At 33.7% G+C, this 25,136-nt stretch overlaps 1 protein-coding gene across 1 annotated transcript in view; it reads left to right on the plus strand.

The window, feature by feature from the left end:
* The first annotated feature begins 398 nt into the window (after window positions 1–398).
* The window catches only part of LOC111044279 (aquaporin), a 66,776-nt gene continuing 42,038 nt past the window's right edge, over window positions 399–25,136 (plus strand). Inside the window, 1 exon segment of the mRNA XM_039435164.1 lies at window positions 399–549. Within this exon segment, the coding sequence (XP_039291098.1) occupies window positions 519–549 (31 nt within the window). The 5' untranslated portion in view covers window positions 399–518.

The raw sequence follows: 25,136 nt of genomic DNA on the forward strand, positions 1-25,136 counted from the left end.
AACGTTGATCTCCTATCTTTCTCCACTTCCATTATAACGTGGACCTCACTATAGTACTTGAATTTATTAATGATTAATTAATTATTGTCTGGTTTTGTTTTAAGACAATATTGCTAGGAATTCAACAGGAGTTTCCCTCTTCTCACACTTTGTGGACTCATCAAATTTTTGATAAAATTTTCCGTTGCACAACGTTTGTTTATCTAGTTAACTACCATAGATAAAGACAAAAATAACATCAAGTCCAATTTAATTTACATCCTGCCGTTCAATTTAGAATGGACCTCGTAAATACAAACCCTGATAAGGACAGATAAACAATAATTATTGTTTTCTCAGAGTAATCAACTGAAATTTTATGAGTTGACACTAAATTCCGTCACCAAGTTAGATTATCATTTTTAATAGAGCTTCAGTTAAAGTAAGTTATTATTCTGAAACGGAGGTTTTGTTTCTAGTGGTGTGATTTTTTGTGTTGATTTCAAAAAATTCAATTTGTTGATCCCAATTTTTTTGTGATGGGTTTTGGCAGTGTTTTCGATCTTGACGGTGAGTTTTGATTGTTAAATAATTAGTTCTTAATTTAATTGTTGGAATTTTTGTGTCTGTAGAAATCAAGGTAGAGGTGAATACTTAATAAATTCATCCATTCATTCTCAATTTCTCAGCTATGTTGTCTCAAACTTATACCTTTCAGTCGCTGATTTGGGTGAGTTTTATCATAGAGAAACAAAAGCGTGAGTAGATATCCCATGGTATAGGTCGTTTATGTCGCAACTTTTACTGTTAACTCAAGCCGATTACTGTCGTTTTTACTGTTTTGTTTGGGTGAGAGTGTAAAAACGGCACAGTATGAGAGCTCACCAGCGTCACATAGCTTCATGAAAAAAAACTTCTTGGACTATCAGCTTGAGATAACAGTAAAAGCTGCGACATAAACGCCCTATACCATGGGATATCTACTTACGCTATTGCTTTTCTATGGTTTTATTCAATTTAAACTATTCTAATATTTCAAATAGAATCCAATCAGATTTATTATAATATTATTGAGTGTGAATAAAGGAATTCAGACAAATCTCATGGCTTTCATCACAAACTTCTATGTGCGGTTGCAAAGAATCCGGTTAAATTTCAATCGAGATCGATTGATTACACGAGAACCAATCACAGAAGCCTTCTTTCCGGAAAAAAAAAACCTTCTCGGAGAATCGATTACGCTTAAAATTTAACCGGCTTTTGTGCAACTGGGCGTTCAATTGAGAGTTCAAGAACGCGTAATAGTACAGTTTAAGTTTAATTAAAACTGGAAATTATAGTTTGATATCAAGTATTCAATTTCTCAATTACTTCTCAGTTCTCAATTGAAAAGACTTTACGGGGGGAGAAATGTATCAATTATACTTTCACTTCATCTCAACAAAAATACTCAACAACATGGTTACGGATGCAAAATTTACGTTAGTTTTGATGTGATTTGTTAAAGAGCTATTCATTATTGTCTGTGACTCTTCAATCCATTTTCATGCTGTATCTGTGATTAATTTATTTCGAAAACTTAAATGAGAATGTAGGCTCTTCCCAATACATGTATTTGAAATGGAAGAACCTCTTTCCGCTTTTCAATTTCAAATCGATCATCTTTCAAGCTGGATAATAGAATAATGAATCATATTATGTTGCCGATGATTCTACATTTGTGGAATCGGAGTATATTGTTCATATATTTATTTTTATTTATTTCATTGGCAATTACAGATCATAATTATAATATGATTGGGAGAAGACAACAGGCATAGCCCAAAACTGTCTTCTCCCAATTTTTTACAAATAAAAGTTTCAAAAAAGAATAAGGTTAAGATTTCACTTTCACTTCAAAAAGTCCAATTTCCACTTCAAAACTAATGATTAAACTAGAAATTTTGAATTTTTATATTTGAAAATTGATTGAAAACAAAAATATTTCACTCAAATCTCTATAAATTGGAAATTTTTGAGTAATTTTGAGCCAGAAAAAGCACTTTTTATTTGCTTTATTGATACTTGTTAGTGATATGAATATTAAATATTCTCAAATTTTGAGAAAGGGAGTTGATAAGTGAGAGTTCATTGGAATGATTCTATTAAAGTTGTTCTTCGAGAGCAAATTAGATGTCTAATTGATAAAATACTACAATACCATCAATAATAACCAGTGTGTAGAATAATCGGCATCATGATATGATTCATTGTAGGTTCATTATATTATTCTACAGTATTTTTCCTTCAGTTACCTTGAAAGTGGCCATTCCTGCACTGATTACAGAACGCAAAGAATCACTTTTCCGCTCTAGTGCGGGAAAATTTTTTTCTGCACTCCAGATTTGCAACATAGCAACACAAAATAGGTATTAGTTAGTAGGTTATGTGGAGCACCAGTGCAGGAAAATCAAAATCAAGTTGGTAACTGCACTGACTGTGGTATAATGAGGTCTACGTTATAATGGCAGTGGACAACGATGACAGCGACAGCCACCACATCAGTGACAGCCGCCTTCATTCATTTACTACATTATTATTCAATTTTAAATAAATTAAGGTTTTTATTAATAAAAAAATTACACAGAAAAACATTTGATGGATTTCAGGGAATTTTACCCATAATTACCCACTTTTCATATTCAATGGTAACTGTAGGAAAAATTAAATGTGAAATACGTGCGCAAAGTTCCTCTGCTACACTCAAGAAATCATTCCGTAAACGTTTCTTTCGGTGCAGCAAACTGTCACTTTGCGCACTAGTTGCACAAATAACTATTACAATCTTATAAGAATCTTAACTGGAGAGACTGTTAGTTCTTGATATTATGTTGGTGAAAAATTTTGGTGATATTTTCCTTAAAATTTCAAAATTTCTTATAAATAAGATCAATGCTTCACGTTTAACTGTTGTTAACAGATAAGTCAAATAGGCTTAAGTAATCTAGTACAAACTGAATTGGAAAACAACAAGTCTATCAATTTAATTGAAGCCACAGGCATGAGAGAAAGAAGATGAAGAGATATTGAAAGAGAGGGAGAAAATGAAAGAGAGAGAGAAAATGGAAGAGAGAGTTGAAGAGATAGATAAATAGATAGAGAGATTGAAAGTGAGAGAGAGAGTAAGAGAGTGAGCGAGAGAAATGGAGAGAGGGAGTGAGTGTGAGAGAAAGAGAAAAAGACAGAGAGAGAACGAGTGTGAAAAAGAGAAAGACTGCTCCTCCGATATTTATGAAAGTGTCACATTTGATTTATGACGGGGGGTGTCATAAACTGTTGTCCTAAAACAACTCAATTAGGTCCAAGTGAAATTTATGACATTTATGGGGGATAAATGGATTAGATTGCGGGTAAAAATATCGTGCGAGATTAACAATAATTGATGAAAAGTATCCTAGGGTTGTTATTTGAACACTTATAGGATATTAATGGAAGCTCAATCTTCATGATAAACAACCCAACATTGATATGATATTGTCTATAACATTCTTAATATCTCAGCTATGTTATCGGAAACCTATTCTATTTGGGTGAGTATAATCATAGATAAAAGAAAGCATATCCCATGGTATATGGAGTTTATGTTCCAATTTTCAATGTTAACTCAAGCCGAAAGTCCTAGTAGTTGTTATTGGTGAAGCTATGTGACGCTGGTAGTCTCTCATACTGTGCCGTTCTTACACTCTTACACTCCCAACAACACAGTAATAATAGACAGTAGTCGACAGTAATCGGCTTGAGTTGACAGTTGAATTTGGAACATAAACGACCTATACCATAGGATTTCCACCTATATACCCGTTATCTATGATAATTATACTGACTGACAGAATAATACAGTTTTAAGATAGTGTATCAATATCTATTGATGTTTCGACATGATAACGTTGTTGCTATAATGCATGAAAATGTAAACAGTAGTCGACAGTAATCGGGTTCGGTTGACAGTAGAATTTGGAACCTAAACGACCTATACCATGGGATATCTTCTTGAGCTATCGTTTATCTATCGTATCAAGTACCAAGTACCTCATATAGATCAAAGTACCTCGTTACTACACTTGAAAAAAGATAGGATATCATAAATTTTAATCTCAGTCCGATATCACTCGTTATAACAGATAACGTTATATCGAGTCCTCATAACAGATACCGTTATATCAAGTCCTCATAACAGATACCGTTATATCGAGTCCTCATAACAGATACCGTTTGATCAAGTCCATATAACAGAAACCGTTATATCGAGTCCTCGCTGAATCCAGCAACACCAAAACGACCCGATATAACGGCAGTTGACAGTTCATATTCAGAAACAAAACCCTGAATAGCAATTGATGATAAACAACCCTCTTTTATTCCGAGGTTTGTCATTTTTCAACCCTTTCAATGCTACCCTTCAATAGAAAACCTCTACATATCGAGACCTATATAGCTGTCAATACAGTGGTAGTAATAATCTTCTATGACATTGTATTTGGTTCTCTGATAAATGTATTTTTTAGCAATCATTCTCCACCTATATACCTTTATATTTTATAAATATCCACTTATTTATATACCTTTATCTTTTATATGTATATCCCCTACATATCTACCCACTTTATCTGTAGTGAGGTCCACGTTATAACGGCAGTATTTGATTAACATTTGTGTTGCTATCCTTGTCTATCATTCAACAAAGCAGATAGAGCTATCATTTTCTAGCTCCGCAAGTTTGCCAGATCGCTTTTCAACAATGTAAAAATATAATCAATCAACTAAATATTTGATCTCAATATTATAGATTGTATTAGTTATTCATTGAAAATACATTTCTCATATGAATATTTTTTTATTATTTATTTATTTATTTGTGGACAGAATCACAAATCATATAAATATGATTAGGAAGCAACAACAGGCTTGGCACAAATCTATTCCATTCCCAAATTTTGATAAATTAACAAAATGTCCAAAAAATAGGTTATGTTTGTACTGTAAAACGTTCAAGTTCAATTTTCGTCCAAAAATATATGTATAAGCTAAACATTTTGAAATTAGAGAAATTAAAACACCAAAAACTATATGAATTCACATAATTGATATTGGATATTTTGTCAATTAATTTTAGGCTATTTCTTCATTGTTAGGAAACGGTTTCTCAAATAAGGAGAAGAAGAAGAAGAAGAAGAAGAAGAAGAAGAAGAAGAAGAAGAACGGTGAGAAGGAGTAGGAGGAGGATGAGTAAAATAAGGAGAAGAAGACGAAGCAGAAGAGAAAGACGATGATGAACTAGTAGGAGAAGGAGAAGGAGGAGAGAAGAAGAAGAAGAAGAAGAAGAAGAAGAGAAGAAGAAGAAGGGTAAGAAGGAGTAGGGGGAGGATGAGGAGGAGGAGGAGGAGGATGAGTAAAATAAGGAGAAGAAAACGAAGCAGAAGAGAAAGACGATGATGAACTAGTAGGAGAAGGAGAAGGAGGAGGAGAAGAAGAAGAAGAAGAAGAAGAAGAAGAAGAGAAGAAAGAAGAAGAAGAAGAGAAGAAGAAGAAGAAGAAGAAGAAGAAGAAGGAGAAGAAGAAGAAATATGAGTAGAAGAGTAAGGAGAAAGGTGTTGCTCTAGCTTGTGCAATGGCATATTCCACATGACGCCGTAAATCATATTTTATTCTTTCCTAAGCTTTCTGCACCTTTTAGCCTTCATAGGCTACGAAACTGTAGCAATCTGTTGTCAAATAATGATTTATTGTCATCATTTTGACAGCACTTACACGGTATTTCCCCGTGATAACAAACCTGCACAGTGCATAAACGCGAGAAATCTCCAATGAATGAGTGAAAATGTACGTCATAGTTTGTTGAATTCGTTCAATTTTTAGTGATTTGATATGTTTTGTATTCTAGTGAAATTCTCTCTTTCAACTGTTATCATTTCTGATAAATGGGTTCAACTTCACATCAAAACAGTAATAATAGACAGTAGTTGACAGTAATCGGTTAAATTTGGAACATAAACTACCTATATACCGAGGGATATCTTCTTATGCTATCTTTTCTCTATTATAAATCTGATTTGCTTTTCGTGTAGATGAGAAGTTGATATTGTGGTTATTATTCATATTAAATAAAAATACTATTTTCATAATAATAAAAAGAAATAATTATTCATGTTAAATGAAATAGTTATTTGTGCAACTAGTGCGCAAAGTGACAGTTTGCTGCACCGAAAGAAACGTTTACGCCCGAGCCATAGGCGAGGGCGGAATGGTTTCTTGAGTGCAGCAGAGGAACATTGCGCACGTATTTCACATTAAGTTTTTCCTACAGTTACCATTGAATATGAAAAGTGGGTAATTATGGGTAAAATTGCCTGAAATGCATCAAATGTTTTTCTGTGTAATTTTATTATTGATAAAAACCTTAATTTATTTAAAAATGAATAATAGTAATTGAATTATAACGATTAGTAATTCAATTGAAAATTTATCTGACTGCTTGAAGGGGGGTTTATCTTATGTAAGCATTGAAATGACTATAATGAAGGCACATAATGGCAAGGCAACGCTGTTCTCCACTGCCAGTATAACGTGGGCTTCACTATGAGTGTTACCAACTTCATTTTGATTTTGCTGCACTGGTGCTCCATATAACCCACTAACTATTTTGCATTGTCATGCTGCAAATCTGGAGTACGCAAAGTACTCACTTTGCGCACTAGTGCATAAAAGTGATTGTTTGCGGCCTGCAATCAGTGCAGAAATGGTCACTTTTCAAGGTATCTGTAAGAAAAGAATATTTTATTCTTTCATCTAACTTTGCAGAACATTTGATAACAAATAATCACAAGTTCACAGTTGAGGAGAATGTTGAGTTTCTGCATGTTAATAACAAAGGCAGATCTATGAATATTCTAGAGGCTTTAGAAATAACAAGAATAATTAAGGACAATTCCCAGTATACTTTAAATGAATAGATTCATTTCAACCAATACAACACTACGAATCTAGTTTTATCATAACATTGTAAGCATACATTAGTCGATAGTTTTCCTATTGAAATATTTGTTTTATTATCTTTCACTTGTTTTATTGGTTTTTATTTTGTACTGAAAGTAAATTTTGTTATCATGGTGAGTCTGTTGCTTAAGCCGCCATTTTGTGACACCGTTAAGTGGGAGGAGTCTGTCCAGCTGGGCCAATGGCAGGCGTTCATGCCCTTGACCAATAGCAGTACTCGCCTACTAGTATAAATTCTGCTGGTCTTGTATTTAGTTTTAGTTTATCAGAGATTGACAATGGTGTAACAACCGAAACCGGTCTTTCTAACTATCAATAAAATCTGTGGTTTTTGACGATTTCTTAGTCTTTTTATTCAATAGACCTTTAATCTACAGAGACTACCTCTTCGAAACAGATGGTTTAAATTGGTAACTAAATCAATAATCAGTACAATTTGTCATAGGTTGGCATTAAGTTGAGGAAGGTTTCTGAACAAGATTTGAGTCCTGTCACTTTAGTAACCGAAACCGGTCTTTCTAACTATAAATAAAATCTGTGGTTTTTGACAATTTCTTAGTCTTTTAATTTGAAACTGATTTGATTCGATTATTAACTTACTTATATTCATGTCACTTGTTAGTAAATAATAATAGTTCTTATTTATGTATATTACAATAGTATGGATATCAAAAGCAGATAAGATATACAATAATATTATTCCAGAGTAGATCTAAGGTCAGGCTAGGAGACCCAAAAGGTCACCCCACGCCTCTCCTTTCAACAAAAACCTATTGAATACTTAAAAGCGGCGCCCTTGCTTTTCAACCTCCTTTGTTCGGGGCAAACCACCTACCCCTACCCTTGCCCCAAAATACAACCCTTGTCACCAACCCCCCTGAATCCCAAAACCCCCCGAATTGCATGTAATGAAAGCAGAGAGTACGCTTTATAGGAGTGGTACACTGTAGTGAAATTCAGTTAAAACTGTCACAATTCCTTTCGTATAACATGTATGCTTCCCATCCACCCTTTTCTGACAGTTGATCAGTGAATTTCGCTCCACCACAGGAAAATATATACATATATACTTGTATATACGAATTATATATGTACGTATATACCAGTAGAAGAGTCATTGTTATACTTAATGAGATTCGATTATAGAATGTGTTGTTACCCCAGTACACCCCATGTGTTAACCCCCTTCCTCTCTTACACCCTTCTGATAATTATGTATCTAATCTATCATTCTATCTATCCCTTTGAATACCTTAATGTTGCTCATATTTTCACTCACTGGTTACATGATCTAGATTAAGGAAATATATTTATATTCTCTATCAATTTATACAATAAGTACATTATCAAAATGATAGGGAGATGAAAAGTAAGATAACCTTGTGCTATTCCTCTCCCAAATTTAGATAACACATAGTACGAAATAGGTTAAGTCTTGTAGTTGATTCTTCAATTCAAAAAATTTTCAGTCCTCAAAATATTTTCACAAAGTAGATTTCCGAATTTAGATACTTCAAAACTAAACATAGAAGGAATATTTCACATTATTATAACTTAAATAAGAAATATTCACATAGGTATTAAAAATATGAATATTTCAATACTTTCTTTACGCATAAAATTTAATCGATCATTTTTTACAAAAACTAATAGTTGATATTACATCAGATGTGCCGGTATCATCTATCCTCTATAGAAGGCAGTGACAAGGTAAACAATCTTCAACTTTGTTCTCCTATCTTCCTTCACTGCCATGACCTCACTACAGACCTATTAATCTATTCTTTCAAGAAAATATTTGGGTCTTGTCAAAATAGCTCATTAATCCCCCAAGTATGCCCCACTCAAACAATATACCAAGCTAACTTCATGTTCTATATGGACTAACTCCACGTATATGGACTTTAGGCCTTTAGTGAGGTCCACGTTATAATGACTGTGTTCGATTAGAAAAGGTATTGCTATCCTTGTCTATCATTCAACAAAGCGGATAGCGCTATCTCTTTCTCGCTTTGCTCTGTTGCCAGATCGCCTTTTAACAATGTGGAATTATCAATTAATTAACATAATATTCTATCTTAATTATGAAAATTCATTATGAAACTATGCCAAAATATAATTCCCTGCTTAATAAAATATGATTGATTATTTTTAAACGAGATTGAACAGTTGATATTACATCAGATATACCGTCTATAGAAGGCATTGACGAGGCAGAGACAACGGCAACGTTGTTTCTCCTATCTTTGTCCACTGCCATTATAACGTGGACCTCACTAAAGACCTATTTATCTATTCTTCCAAAAAATGTTTGGGTTTCTCTAAAGTAGGTCATTAATCCCCCAAGTATGCCTCTCTAAAACAATATACCAAGCTAATTGAATGAAAAAGATTAAGAAATTGTCAAAAACCACAGATTTATTGATACTTAGAATAACCGAATAACACAATGGTGTAATAACCGAAACCGGTCTTTCTAAGTAGCAATAAATCTGTGGTTTTTGACAATTTCTTAGTCTTTTTCATTCAATATGAATAATCACCACAATATCAACTTCTCAACTACACAAAAAGCGATACCAAGCTAAGTCCATGAATATGGATTATGGACTATAGGCCTCTATGAATATGCATAATAAACTATATAAAATGAACTAGGCCCATATGAAAATAGACATCCTCCTTCATAACTTCCTCGACACAGCAATCAATTAATATTCATTATTTTAACAAACAGTCAAGTCTCCAATAATTGTTTTCTTCCAATTAAATTGTAACAAGAAGGAAAACCGCTCAAAATAATAGCTATTACAAACTACTGAATAACACCTGTGATTTGAAGTTTTAGTTTTATCCGAGAGTTTCAAGTGTTAAGGAATCGAAAAACATTTCTTAGAGTCAGTTTTACAAGGAGTCAATTGAATGTAACTAACGTAAAATGTCTTCATAGCATAAACGTGTGAACCGTTCATTAGTTTTTGTTGCTCTCATACCGTTCGATGACGTAATTCTACGGCGGTTAAGTGTTAGATTTATGTAAAATGACTTCATGGAATTAACGTGGATTCGTTCATTACATTTTCTTGCTTCATACCGTTCGATGACGTAATTCTACGGCGGTTGAGGCTGTGCAAAGGCTAAAAATAAAATTTCTATTCGTGATATTTTTCAAAGTTTTTCGATTTGTATATCATTGAGCTATCAAAATGAGAAAGTTTACTCAGGAAAACATTTTTTTTTTCGATCATTACTTTTAGAGATATGAGCGCCTGAAGTTTGAATTTTTGGGACAGAGCATTTCAAATTGGGTAAGATATAAATCCATGAGATTTATAGGATGAATTCTTCATGGTATTTTTGATGAGTAAAACAAAAATTTTCTGAAAATATCAATTTTGGAAAAGTTATTCAATTTACCAAATATAACTCAACAGAAAGTTATTTTTGGTTATTTTTAGTAAATTGAATAACCATCTTAAAAATGGATATTTTTGGAAAATGTTTGTTTTACTTGATCAACAATACCATGGAGCATCCATTCTATAAATCTCATGGATTTATATATTACCGAATTTGAAATTTTCTGACCCAAAAATTTAAACTTCAGGCGCTCATATCTCAAAAAGTAATGATCGGAAAAAATTTTTTTCCAGAGAAACCCTTCTTGTTCTGATAGCTTAATGATAAACATATCGAAAAACTTTGAAAAATATCACGAGTAGAAAGTTTATTCTTAACCTTTGTACACCCTTGAATGTTAGATTTATGTAAAATGTTTTCATGGAATTGAGATTCGTTCATTAGTTTTGTTGCTTTCATACCGTTCAATGACGTAATTATACAGCGGTTAAATGTTAGATTTATGTAAAATTACTTCATAGCATAATCGTGAGAACCGTTCATTATTTTTGTTGCTTTCATACCGTTCAATGACGTAATTATACAGCGGTTAAATGTTAGATTTATGTAAAATACTTCATAGCATAATCGTGAGAACCGTTCATTAGTTTTGTTGCTTTCATACCGTTCGATGACGTAATTCTACGGCGGTTTGATGTTAGATTTATGTAAAATTACTTCATAGCATAATCGTGAGAACCGTTCATTAGTTTTGTTGCTTTCATACCGTTCGATGACGTAATTATACAGCGGTTAAATGTTAGATTTATGTAAAATTACTTCATAGCATAATCGTGAGAACCGTTCATTATTTTTGTTGCTTTCATACCGTTCAATGACGTAATTATACAGCGGTTAAATGTTAGATTTATGTAAAATTACTTCATAGCATAATCGTGAGAACCGTTCATTAGTTTTGTTGCTTTCATACCGTTCGATGACGTAATTCTACGGCGGTTTGATGTTAGATTTATGTAAAATTACTTCATAGCATAATCGTGAGAACCGTTCATTAGTTTTGTTGCTTTCATACCGTTCGATGACGTAATTCTACGGCGGTTTGATGTTAGATTTATGTAAAATTACTTCATAGCATAATCGTGAGAACCGTTCATTAGTTTTGTTGCTTTCATACCGTTCGATGACGTAATTCTACGGCGGTTTGATGTTAGATTTATGTAAAATTACTTCATAGCATAATCGTGAGAACCGTTCATTAGTTTTGTTGCTTTCATACCGTTCGATGACGTAATTCTACGGCGGTTAAATGTTAGATTTATGTAAAATTACTTCATAGCATAATCGTGAGAACCGTTCATTAGTTTTGTTGCTTTCATACCGTTCGATGACGTAATTCTACGGCGGTTAAATGTGATTGGACTCCCAAGGCTGTATTGATTCTGATCTCGTGCAAAAGTGAAGTTTGATTTAGCTGATTACCCAATATATAAGGAATATCTTCTCTAAAATTGAGAAGTAATAGATATAGAAGTTACAGATTTTGATCATAGAAAGTGAAATCTTTTTTCAAGATTGTGGAATGTGAAATAATTGATAGATCTAAATAACGTTCAACATTTTTCTCCAGTAGTGAGGTCCACGTTATAATGCAGTGGAGAAGAGCCGATTGTTCGCCTTGTCACTGCCTTCTATAGAGGATAGCTGATACCAGTTTATCTGATGTAATATCAACTGTTCATTATTGTTTCTCAAATAATCAATTATATTATTTATCCGTCAAGAAAATATATCTTTCAATATTAAATAGTAGATTTCCATAATTTATATTGAATATTTTGTTGACTTATACATTGTTAGGAAACGATTTGACAACGTTGTTGCAGAGGTAGACAAGGGTAGCACTATCTGCTTTGTCGAATGATAGACAAGGATGGCAACACCAGTGTTAATCAAATACTGCCATTATAACGTGGACCTCACAATAGATTGTGAAATATTCGAAAATATTTCAGATTTCAAAATCATTTAAAGCCAATGAACTTAGAGTACATAATCATAGATTCCATACTCACTTCAAAATGTCAGTATTCCTTATGGAATAACATTAATACTTCCCTTTATCCAATGCTGACAATGCCGACTGAGTTTTATCATAGTGAGGTCCACGTTATAATGGCAGTGGAAATAGATAGGAGAACAATGTTGCCGAGCCTCTGTCTTGTCAATGCCTTCTATAGATGGTAGCTGATACAGGTTTATTGATGTTATATTAACACTGTTCATTCTCATTTAAAATAATCAATCATATTTCTAATTGTAAATTATACCGTTCGATGACGTAATTCTACGGCGGTTGATGTTAGATTTATGTAAAATTACTTCATAGCATAATCGTGAGAACCGTTCATTAGTTTTGTTGCTTTCATACCGTTCGATGACGTAATTCTACGGCGGTTAATGTTAGATTTATGTAAAATTACTTCATAGCATAATCATGAGAACCGTTCATTAGTTTTGTTGCTTTCATACCGTTCGATGACGTAATTCTACGGCGGTTGATGTTAGATTATGTAAAATACTTCATAGCATAATCGTGAGAACCGTTCATTAGTTTTGTTGCTTTCATACCGTTCGATGACGTAATTCTACGGCGGTTGATGTTAGATTTATGTAAAATTACTTCATAGCATAATCGTGAGAACCGTTCATTAGTTTTGTTGCTTTCATACCGTTCGATGACGTAATTCTACGGCGGTTTGATGTTAGATTTATGTAAAATTACTTCATAGCATAATCGTGAGAACCGTTCATTAGTTTTGTTGCTTTCATACCGTTCGATGACGTAATTCTACGGCGGTTAAATGTTAGATTTATGTAAAATACTTCATAGCATAATCGTGAGAACCGTTCATTAGTTTTGTTGCTTTCATACCGTTCGATGACGTAATTCTACGGCGGTTAAATGTGATTGGACTCCCAAGGCTGTTATTGATCTGATCTCGTGCAAAAGTAAAGTTTGATTTAGCTGATTCCCCAATATATAAGGAAAATCTTCTCTAAAATTGAGAAGTAATAGATATAGAAGTTACAGATTTTGATCATAGAAAGTGAAATCTTTTTTCAAGATTGTGGAATGTGAAATAATTGATAGATCTAAATAACGTTCAACATTTTTCTCCAGTAGTGAGGTCCACGTTATAATGGCAGTGGAGAAGAGCCGATTGTTCGCCTTGTCACTGCCTTCTATAGAGGATAGCTGATACCAGTTTATCTGATGTAATATCAACTGTTCATTATTGTTTCTCAAATAATCAATTATATTATTTATCCGTCAAGAAAATATATCTTTCAATATTAAATAGTAGATTTCCATAATTTATATTGAATATTTTGTTGACTTATACATTGTTAGGAACGATTTGACAACGTTGTTGCAGAGGTAGACAAGGGTAGCACTATCTGCTTTGTCGAATGATAGACAAGGATGGCAACACCAGTGTTAATCAAATACTGCCATTATAACGTGGACCTCAAATAGAATGTGAAATATTCGAAAATATTTCAGATTTCAAAATCATTTAAAGCCAATGAACTTAGAGTACATAATCATAGATTCCATACTCACTTCAAATGTCAGTATTCCTTATGGAATAACATTAATACTTCCCTTTATCCAATGCTGACAATGCCGACTGAGTTTTATCATAGTGAGGTCCACGTTATAATGGCAGTGGAAATAGATAGGAGAACAATGTTGCCGAGCCTCTGTCTTGTCAATGCCTTCTATAGATGGTAGCTGATACAGGTTTATTGATGTTATATTAACACTGTTCATTCTCATTTAAAATAATCAATTATATTTCTAATTGTAAATTATAATTTTCAATGATTCATGATGAATTGTCATGATTAAGATAAAATATTTTGTTAATTATTATTCATTCTACATTGTTAAAAGACAATCTGGCAACAGAGCAGAGCGAGAAAGAGATAGCGCTATCTGTTTTGTTGAATGATAGACAGGGATAGCAATACCATTGCTGAACAAACACTGCCATTATAACGTGGACCTCACCACATAGATCCGTCTGAGTTTTATTAGTACATTTTTTGATGGTATTTAATTTTTTACAACTTTATTACCCCCCTATTACAACTCTTATCGAGAGCCTGATAGCCTAGAAAACCTCTAAATCTTGCAGTGTTTACAGCAAGTTTTTATCTAATCTTCTCCTAAGCCATGAGATGTCGGGTTGTAAAACTTGGAAAATATCACCGATTCACCTACTTCTGAAGTTTGATATGATTTCTGTTTTTTAGTGTAGAAGTAGTGATTTTGAAGTTGTGCTCTTGGATTTTGTGGTAATATTTTCATAATATTTTTTGGTAAAATAGCTGCAACCAGGTTGTGCTATCGTATGTTGGTGATATTCTCGTATCTTTCTCAAAATTCGATTGATTGAGTACTTTACTTATGTAGATTACAATATATACTGGCTCATACACTTATATAAAATAGCTTACAATACAGCAAAATTATAGATGAATTCACATAATATAGACTAAGAAAATAATTATTGAAAGTATATGATATGAAAAAGTAATTTGTAATATAATAACTATGGATAATTATATTGTTATGCATCTACATAAATTGGCGGAGCTTTGGACATATCAATGTCCATTCTTCGGAAAGAATATTCAAAATACCTTCTCACTAATTCTCTACATAACGTTAATTTCATTAATTCAACTATGGATTTATTTATAAATGGAAATATTGTAAAAGTTTTAATTAATATGAATATTCAAGAGAAAGAAAAACAGAATATTAATAAAGTAAAATAATTATAATAATACAAATAAATGATTTGAGAGGGAGAGTTCTAGTACTTGAACTTGGCAGTTTGGTAGAGATTTACAGGGAGAGGATATTTTTGTAGTATCTTACATCACAGAGACGGGAAGGGGCCTTTTGCAGGCGAGAATGATGTTTCTAGTGGAGGCGTTAGCCGAGACTAGAATTTCATTCGAGCACTGCAAAAGACAGCATTCAAGTCCAAGTGAAGTAGCCTACACTATTCTTTGTCATAATAATCTAAAGAAGAATAATTGAGAAATAGAAAACATTACCTGCTTGTGCTGAAGCTACTAGCCTACATGCATCCTATGAGCATAACCTAGTTTACAAATTCCGAATCAGAAATTTTGTGGAAGTTGATAAAACTTCCACCTGGAGCGCTGAAGGTGTTTTTTTTTATGTAGTAGTTTTGCTGTTCCTATTTCGGAACTAGGAAACATACTCGACTGTAGAGGAGAAATATTCTTTCCGAAAAATGGACATTGATATGTCCTAAGCTCTGCCAATTTATGTAGATGCATTACAATATTATATATAGTTATTCCACTTTATTTTTAATTTCAGGTCAAACATCAATAAATAAAACTACGAAAAGAAAACTTTTTATATTTCAGTAACAGTTTTTACTTTCACAGGTAGTCATTGGATAATTTCCGTCTCATCAACGATTAAATCCATCCAATAACTCTATAGTTAATGCGATAATAAAGATAATAATTTTCAAAAGCGCTAAAATGAAAAGAAATTAATAATTGCTATTGTTAGATACTCTTCCTTATAATGACCTTCGAGGTAGCTCGACTATTTTTCTCGTTTTATTTTGACACTACTTCTTCTCCTTTTTCGTCTTCTTCTTCTTCGCCTTCTTCTTTTTTCTTCTTCTTTTTCTTCTTCTTCTTCTTCTCCTTTTTCTCTTCTTCTTCTTCTTCTTCTTCTTCTTCTTCTTCTTCCTCTCCTTTTTTTCTTCTTCTTCATCATCTTCTACTTCCACTTCTCCCTCTACTGTCTTCTTCTTCTTTTCTCATTCTTATCTCTCGTCCACCAACTTCTGCTTCCACTCCTCTTTCAATTCTCCGCTTCTTCTTCTCTCCTTTATTCTTTCCCTCATCTACTTCTTCTTGTTTATTGTTCTCTCTTCGTTTTTCTCTCTCTCTTTCCTGCCGTTTTCCTCAATTTATTTTTGCACACTGTGATTAATCAGCTTTCAATAGCTGCAACACAATAGAGTGTAATGCAGTTTTAACACAGGAAAATTTACTCCTATGCTATTTTAGTGGAGGCTACAATCAGTTTATACTCAGTACGCTACGCGTTAACTAATAGTTTCATAGACGTTGCATAGGAGATTAGAAGATTTAGAAATAGGAGATTGTAGATTACGAGTCAGTAGATAGGTTATGACTCCTATAGGATAGGATAGGATAGGACACATATTTAGTAGATAGGTTAGAGGATTATAATTTGATAATCTATAATATAATAGAGGACAGAATCAGTTTAAACAAGTACGCGATAAGAAACTCACGAATGACACATCATCACGTCTCAACTACTCAACTGATTAACTTGAAATTTTGTTTATAGATTCTCACTTTACCGAGGATGATTGTAGGCCAATTTTAAATTCTTCAAAATTTCAGTAAGTCAAGTTTTCAGTTTGTCAAGTTTTTTATTAGATCATTGCGGAGCACGGGTTACCTGCCAGTCTCTAATAAACACTACCTCCGCTATGTTCCCCAAGTGATAAGAGCTGATAGGAGATTTTAATTACCTTAACAAGGACGTAAACGAAATAGATAAACGAGAGGTAATCGATCGAGAGATTAGGATCATTATCTATTTTTGTAACAAACGAAACTGACGTAAAAACATTGGTATATTTGATACCAAGGCAATCATTGTTTTATTAATTTTTTTCCAAATCAAGGTGGATGTAGGAAGTATTAGATTATCAGGATTGATTCAGGGTATTTTGTTCTAAAACAGTTGTTTCTCTCTCATCACAAGGATTTGAATGATAATAGAGAGTTCTGGACGTAAAAAAGAAGCTATTTCAATTTTGATAGTGGAATTTCTAGTGAATTGTTACTTCCAATTTTTGGAAGTAAATTATTGGAAAGACTAAATATTTCTACCGAAGTGCTAAAAAGTGAGTTCTATAATCTTGGAAATATGTCACAAACAAGCCTGTCGAGAGGGAATTACAAGCCAATTACCGGTGAGTACAATTATTACAATAACTAAATGAAATAATTTCTTGATTCTTCAAAGAACCTGTTAACAATAATCAATATATATTTGACTAGCCGTCAGGCTCGCTTCGCTCGCCATATCCGTTCAGCCAGGGGGCTCCGCCCCAACTCAACTTAACCTGACAAAATTATTAATTTAGTTACCAGTTAACAACTGTTTCGAAGAGCTACTCTATTTAGATTATAGTTCTATAGTAACATATGATATGGAAATTTCAATTATAATTAAGAGATTGGGAGGAGAAGAATATACATGCTGAAAGACGAACTTTGAACCCTTAAAAACAACCCTTAGAGTTAAAATATTGTCAAAAGATTTCTTATTGCGCCTCTAAAGGGCCAACTGAACATAGCTACCAAATTTGAACGTTCTTGGTCCGGTAGATTTTTAGTTCTGCGAGTGAGTGAGTCAGTCAGTGAGTGAGTGCCATTTCGCTTTTATATATATAGATAGATAGATAATCATTGGTTATTTGAAACCACATTATAAATTAATGACCAATTGGAAAACAAGCTGTTCAGTTTCTGCTACAAGGAAGTGATAATAATGTGAAAAAATCATGATAGTATTTAGTATTCTAAATTCTTTTCCAAACATTTGAATTCACATTTCAACATTCTCAAGCAAATGACAACACCTTATCACTGAGAATTCCTGTACACTGATTGAAAAATGACCCAAATTCTCTGACAAAAACAATTAAATATTGTTATGTCTATGGCATTAATAAAAAAGGAAGAGGTTAAATAACATAAAAGTTTATTACAGCTATAAAATAATAATTGTCATCAAATTCTTGATAATTTTGATAACTGCTGAAACGTTTATTGAACATTGATATCTATGTTTGGTAATAAAAGTTTTTTTTCGAAATTATTTTTAGAATTGAGAGTTGAATGTATTTGTGCTCTTTACAACTTCATGATTTTGGAACTCAGTTTAGAAATTTATAAACGTTTTCAAATGAAATCCACGTTTGATGTAAACCTAATCTATGATGTATTGAGGGCCGGTTTCCGAGCTCGGGACTTAGGTAAGTTCTAGCATAGAGAAACAATAGCATAAGTAATAGATACCCCATGGTATAGGGCGTTTATGTCGCAACTATTACTGTTATCTCAACCTGATAGTCCACGTAGTTCTTTCCCGTGAAGCTTTTTGACGCTGGTAGTCTCTCATATTGTGCCGTTCATACACTCTTACCGGTCAAAACAGTAAAAATCGACAGTAATCGGCTTGAGGTAACAGTAAAAGTTGCGACATAAATTCCCTAATACCATGGGATATCTACTTACGCTATTGTTTCTCTATGCGGTTACCGAGCCCTTACGTTTCTTGAATACTACTAATGTAGCTGTGTTTATGTGTAGACCTATGTTGAGTCTACATTATTAAGTCAGTGGAGAAAGATAGAAGAACACTGTTGCCGATTCTCTGCCTTGTCACTTCTTTGTCACATTGGTGTTGCTATCCTTGTCTATCATTCGACACAGCAGGTAGCGCTATCCTTTTATAGCTCCGCAACGTTAACAGATCATTGCTTAATAAGGTAGAAATATAATTGATCATCAAAACAATTCAATCTCAATATTGGAAATGTATTATTGGATCATTATAATTGAAAAATATTTATTGTTGATGAATAAAATATGATTGATTATCATTAAAGACAAGAATGAACAGTTAATATTACATCAGATATAACGGTATCAGCTATCCTCTATAGAAGGAAGTGACAAGGCAGAGAATCGGCAGCGATGTTCTCCTATCTTTCTCAACTGTCATTACAACGTGAACCTCGCTATGGTAATACTAAAATGAAAATTGTTCATACTAAAATTCTTGCTATTCTAGAAGCGAAAACATAATATTACATCAGATATAACGGTATCAGCTATCCTCTATAGAAGGAAGTGACAAGGCAGAGAATCGGCAACGTCGCTCTCCTATCTTTCTCCTCTGTCATTTCAACCTCACTATAAAACATGAGTCAGCAATATTTCCCCTGACATTCACGCGTGTCTCGAACGGCTGACAAAATTCGCGTCCTGTAATTGGTCAGTGTGAATTGATAATATGTCCAATGACAATGCGGCACACAAAACTCGATTGTCAGGGGTCACATTTCAAAACATCCCGAATTTCAAAACAGCCAGGTTGTCGATGAAAATGGTTCGTATCGTGCTTGTCATGTCACATAAATTTGCATACGAAATAATGTCGACAATTCATTGTCATAATGGTTGCTGAGTCAGTGCTATTTGGGAGAGGTTATGAAGGGTGAGGAGGAGGAGGAGGAGGAGGAGGAGGAGGAGAAGGAGAAGAAGAAGAAGAAGAAGAAGAAAAACAAGAGATGAAGTAGAAGTAGATGAAGAAGAAGAACATGGACTTTTTTGAGAAGGTGAAGGAGGAAGAATAAAATTGAAAGGATTAGGTGGAGGAGGAGGAGGAGGAGGAGGAGGAGCAGAAAATGCAGTAGATGGAGAAGAGAAAGCTGAGGTAGAAGGTGAAGAAGGAGAAGAAGAACGTGATCTTTTTTGAAGAGTAGGAGGAGGAAGATTAAAGTTGAAGGATTAGAGGGAGGATGAGAAAGAGGAAAAGGAGGAGAAGGAAGAGTGATAGAAGAAGAAGGAGAAGGGAAAAACGAAAGGAGGAGGAGGAGGAGGAGGAGGAGGAGGAGGAGGAGAAGGAGAGGAAGAAGAAGAAGAAGAAGAAGAAAAGAAGAAGAAGAAGAAGAAGAAGAAGAAGGAGAAGAAGAAGAAGAAGAAGAACATGCCTTTTTTTGAGGATTAGGGGAAGGAGGAGAAGAAGATACCAGTAGGAGGAGAAGAAGATGTCGATGAAGAAGTAGAAGGAGTTGTGAAGAACAACATAGTCTTTTTTGAGAAGAAGGAGAAAATACAGTGCTATTCGCTTTGTTAATTGATAGACAAGGATAGCAACATCAATGTTAATCAAATACTTCCATCATAACGTGGACCACCTCACTGATTATGATTGTCAATTTTTTCGAAATACAGTAGAAACTGGATAGAAGCTTCTAAATTCCTCAATTCTGAGATACAGGGATTGGCTTCATGAAATCATCCTCAGAGCAGGGATCAGTTTCATGAAATAAATAACAAAAATGTACTAGTAGTACTGTGAACAGTAGACCTCACGCATTATTCTCATCCACAAGTACCTGATTGAAACTATAGACCTTATGGAAATACAGCAATAAACTGGCTTCTCCACACATCTGTGTAATCACTTGTCAGCTGATTTATGATGAATAATAATTCAATAGTCTGATTTTTACTCTAATATTGGCGTATGAAGGAGGCTCCTTTTTCCTTTTATATTATCCTTGAAATGCAAAATTTCCAAAAACCTTGTATATACGTCGACGCGCAATTAAAAAAGGAACATACCTGTCAAATCGCAACATAAATAAACATTAAGAGAAATGCCAAACCGTCGACTTGAATCTTAGACCTCACTTCGCTCGGTCAATTATAATTGGTAATTTCTTCATAAATCTTTCACAGTTTCAAGGATTTTCAAATGTGAGAATCCAATTTGGGACGTTTAGTTGCCTCGGTAATTCGAGATTTGCCAGCTCACCATTCGTTTGGATTGGCAATTAGAGTGATGCGTATTGACAGGTTGACAATAGAGGACAAATAAGGATGGAAATAGGATAAAGATACAGGATAGATAAGGATGGAGATAGCATGAAGATACAGGATAGATAAGGATAGAGATGGGATGACGATATAGGATAGAAAAGGAAGAGATAGCATGATGATATAGGATAGAAAAGGATGGAGATGGGTTGAGATACAATCGAGGTTGACTGATTTCCCCTGTTGATTCGTGATTAAACGGGAATATCAGGAGATGAATGTCACCTCTGAACGTTTTCGAAGCATTTGGTGGTAATTGAAATCCCAATTGATGATACAGTTATAGCTGGAGGTGTCATATTGTCGTTAAAAGCTATGATACAAGGGTTGTGATGCAACAGATCGTTTTTTCTTCTCTCTCTTCTATGTTTCTCTTACCTCTCTTCAGAGATTTTGTTGCTATTCAAATTCTCTCTCCGCCTCTCTTTTCTTTCTTAACTTTATAACTGTTCTTACAAAGTGTTGTTCTATTTTTCCACTGCCATTCGGTACCGTATAACATGAGCCTCAATATAGTTCAAGAAGTCCATAGGATATAATGTGAACCTCACTACATTTTGAGAGATTAAATGAACGTAATCGATGGAGAAATTTATCCTCTATAAATTTTGACATTCCTGAATATGACCAAGATTTGAGAAGATATTCCGTGAAGACTGATACCATGCACCTTGAAATATTGATAAATCTAGTTACTTCTAGTGCTTTTCTATTTATTTTTTTTTCATTATTAAAAAAGTTATCCAATGAAAACTAAATTCATGTACCTTAGATTATTGAGAAATATAATGGCTCAATTTATTGTGTTATTATTTTTTTGAAAAATTTTAACAGAACACATGATCATTGTGAGAGACATCTATTACATTCAATTGAATGAAGAATTTATCGTCTACAAATCTGCTCTCTTAACATTGTTCCATAAAATTATCATTAAAGGAGTTATTTCATGAAAACTAAGGTCTTGCACCTTGGAGAATTGTGAATAATGTACTGACTTGTGTTCCCAATGTTTGGAAAATTGTAACAGATTACATAATTATCGTAAGAGATGTTTCTTGTATGAAATCAATAGAAAAATTCATTTTCTACAAATCTTCTCTCCTGACATTTTTCCATATAATCAACATTAAAGCAGTTATTTCATGAAAACTAAAGTCTTGTACATTGGAGAATTGAGAAATGTAACTTCATTGTGTTCCCAATTTTTGAAAAAATGTAACAGATCACATAATCATCGTAAGAGGTATTTCTTGTATGAAATCGATAGAGAAATTCATTCTCTACAAATCTTCTCTCTTGACATTTTTCGATACAATAAACATTAAAGGATTTATTCCTTAAAAACTGAGACTCTGTACCACAAGAAGCAGTTTAGTTACTTTTAAACCGGTAGGTAGCGCTTGAGGTCCGACACCGGCTGCTTTTGTCAAGTTTAGTTCCATTTTGTGGCACCAGGTAGCGCGAGCGCTGCTCTCCGTTCTTCAGCCGGTTGCTTTTCCCAATTCTTGAACCAGCTCTGATTTCATCACAAGGTCTGGTTTCAACAAATTTATGTCCGTGCAAGCTTCTAGTTAATCCGTTGTAACTTTGTTATTTTTCAACCGATTTTGATGTATCTGGTGTCAATCTATTCAGAAATAATCAAGAATATTTTAATGTAGTCAATATTTGAGATAAATATGATGGTTATTACATAAAACGAGTTCCAAATTAATTTTTACTTCTGAATGTTGAGTTTTTCATGTTTTACTCAAAAACTGTTTGTAAAAGCTGTATATATGTGAATTGAAGAGCTTTTAATTGTGAAGAGAAAGATACCTGTCTGAGTGATATTGGATCAAAAATAACAAAGATTTTTCTGATTAAATTGTCATATCCATAGCGAGGAACACGTTATAATGGCAGTATTTGATCAACATGGTTTTGCTATTCTTGTCTATCATTCGACAAAGCAGATAGCGATTTCCTTAATACATCCTCAACGTTTGCCAGTTCGTTCCTTTAACAATGTATAAATATAATTATCAAAAAACTTAATCTCAATCATGTATCTTCATGAATTGATCATTTAAAATATTTTTCCTCGACTAATGAAGTGCAATTTATCATTTTAAACAAGAATGCGAACAGTTGATATTACATCAGAATACCAGCACCAACAGACACGAGGTCTGCTATCTCTTCATAGTGAATGATTTAATAGAATCAACAGTAATGTTGCTAACAGTTTGCAATTGAAATAATAACATTTTCTCGAATTTCTAGCTTATTTTGAATTTTAAGTGAAAATGTTACTGAACATTAATTGTAGATATTTTTATGCTCAATCTTTTCCATTTGAAGTTTTTTGTTTAAATTGTATCTGAAGCCTGATAATTGGGAATCTAAAATCAAACTTTGCATAGATGGGGTGGAGCTCCTGAAATTTTTACAGATATGGGACTTGTGGCAGTTGATAAAGCTTATCAATAACTATTTTAGGTATGAATTTGATCGAAATCGTTGGAGCCGTTTTCGAGAAAATCGCAAAAAACCCTGTTTTTGACAACATTTTCGCCATTTTAGCCACCATTTTGAATTGCATCAGATCTATCCTCTATAGAAAGCAGTGGCGAGGCAAGGAATCGGAAGTGTTGCTCTCCTATCTTTGTCCACTACGATTATAACGTGAGGTTTACGTTATAGATATATTTATCAATTCTTACAAGAAATGTTTCAGTCTATAAGAAAGTCTTCTATTCTATCGTACCTCACTTTAAAGCTGGGGTTCGACGTCGAAGAGAAAGGGAGAGAATCTCAGATTGAATAGATTTCAATTTGTCTACATAACCTGAAAGATTATGTTCAAATATGTTTCAATGGGGCAGGTTGAGCTTATACTTTTAAATGGCAATATGTTAATATTATTGGAATTGGTCAATTCTTTAATAATAAAGACAAATAATGAAAAGTTATTTGATCAGCTGTTTTAGCACACTTGAAATTTGGACTATATGAATGTCAACAAGGCTTGTCGTCGTCGACTGCGGAAATTTACGCACAAACGAAAATGCACCTTAAGTGTTAAAAAATGATTTGAATGATTCTAAAACATGAATCTTGATTGAAAAATAACATTTCAATTAACTGCAACAAAACAGATTCCTCTTAAATTTCCACTTCAACCCTAAAACGAATCTAGAACACTACTTCCTCTAATTAATTCTCACAGCACGTCTATACAGACATAGTGCAGTGCTATCATTCAATTTCATCTTAAAGTGGAGAGAAAATTTTATCATCCGGTTAGTTAGCGAAAGAAAGTGATTAAGGAAAATTGGATTCGTGGAGATTTAAAGCTGACATGAAGACGGTGGAGGAGAAGGAGGAGGAGGAAGAGAAGGAGAAGTAGGAGGTGGACAAGAAGGTGGAGGTGGTGGAGAAGAAGGGGAAGGAAGAGAAGATGAAAGGAAGAAGGGTGAAGAAGGAGGAGGTGGTAGAAGGAGAGAGATAGTAGAAGGAGGAGGAAGAGGAGGAGGAAGAGGAGGAGGAAGAGGAGGAGGAAGAGGAGGAGGAAGAGGAGGATGATGAGGAGTATAATGGGGAGAAGTAGAATTTAGAAGAAAGGAAATCGAAAGAAAATGAGAAGAGGACGAAGAAGAAGTGGAAGACGATGATGAAGTAGTAGGAGAAGTAGTAGGAGAACGATAAGGAGGAGGAGGAGGAGGAGGAGAAGAAGAAGAGAAGAAGAGAAGAAGAAGAACGTGGCATTTTTTAATTTCGCACAACACGTCTTTGAGAATGATAATAATTTGAAGTCGACGACGTACATCAACCGCTTAAGGGTTGCCGTTTTACAAATTTCATTTTGCTCAACTTCTTCTTCTTCTTTTAGGTTTTCTGACAAGATCGTGCGAGAAAAATTTTCCAAGACGCGGAAAAGTGGTAGGAAAAGCGAAGCTAGCTAGCTTTTCTCATTTGCTCTGAAGATGCGTTCTGCA

This window comes from Nilaparvata lugens, chromosome 8, assembly GCF_014356525.2.
Source record: "Nilaparvata lugens isolate BPH chromosome 8, ASM1435652v1, whole genome shotgun sequence".
Taxonomy (NCBI): domain Eukaryota; kingdom Metazoa; phylum Arthropoda; class Insecta; order Hemiptera; family Delphacidae; genus Nilaparvata; species Nilaparvata lugens.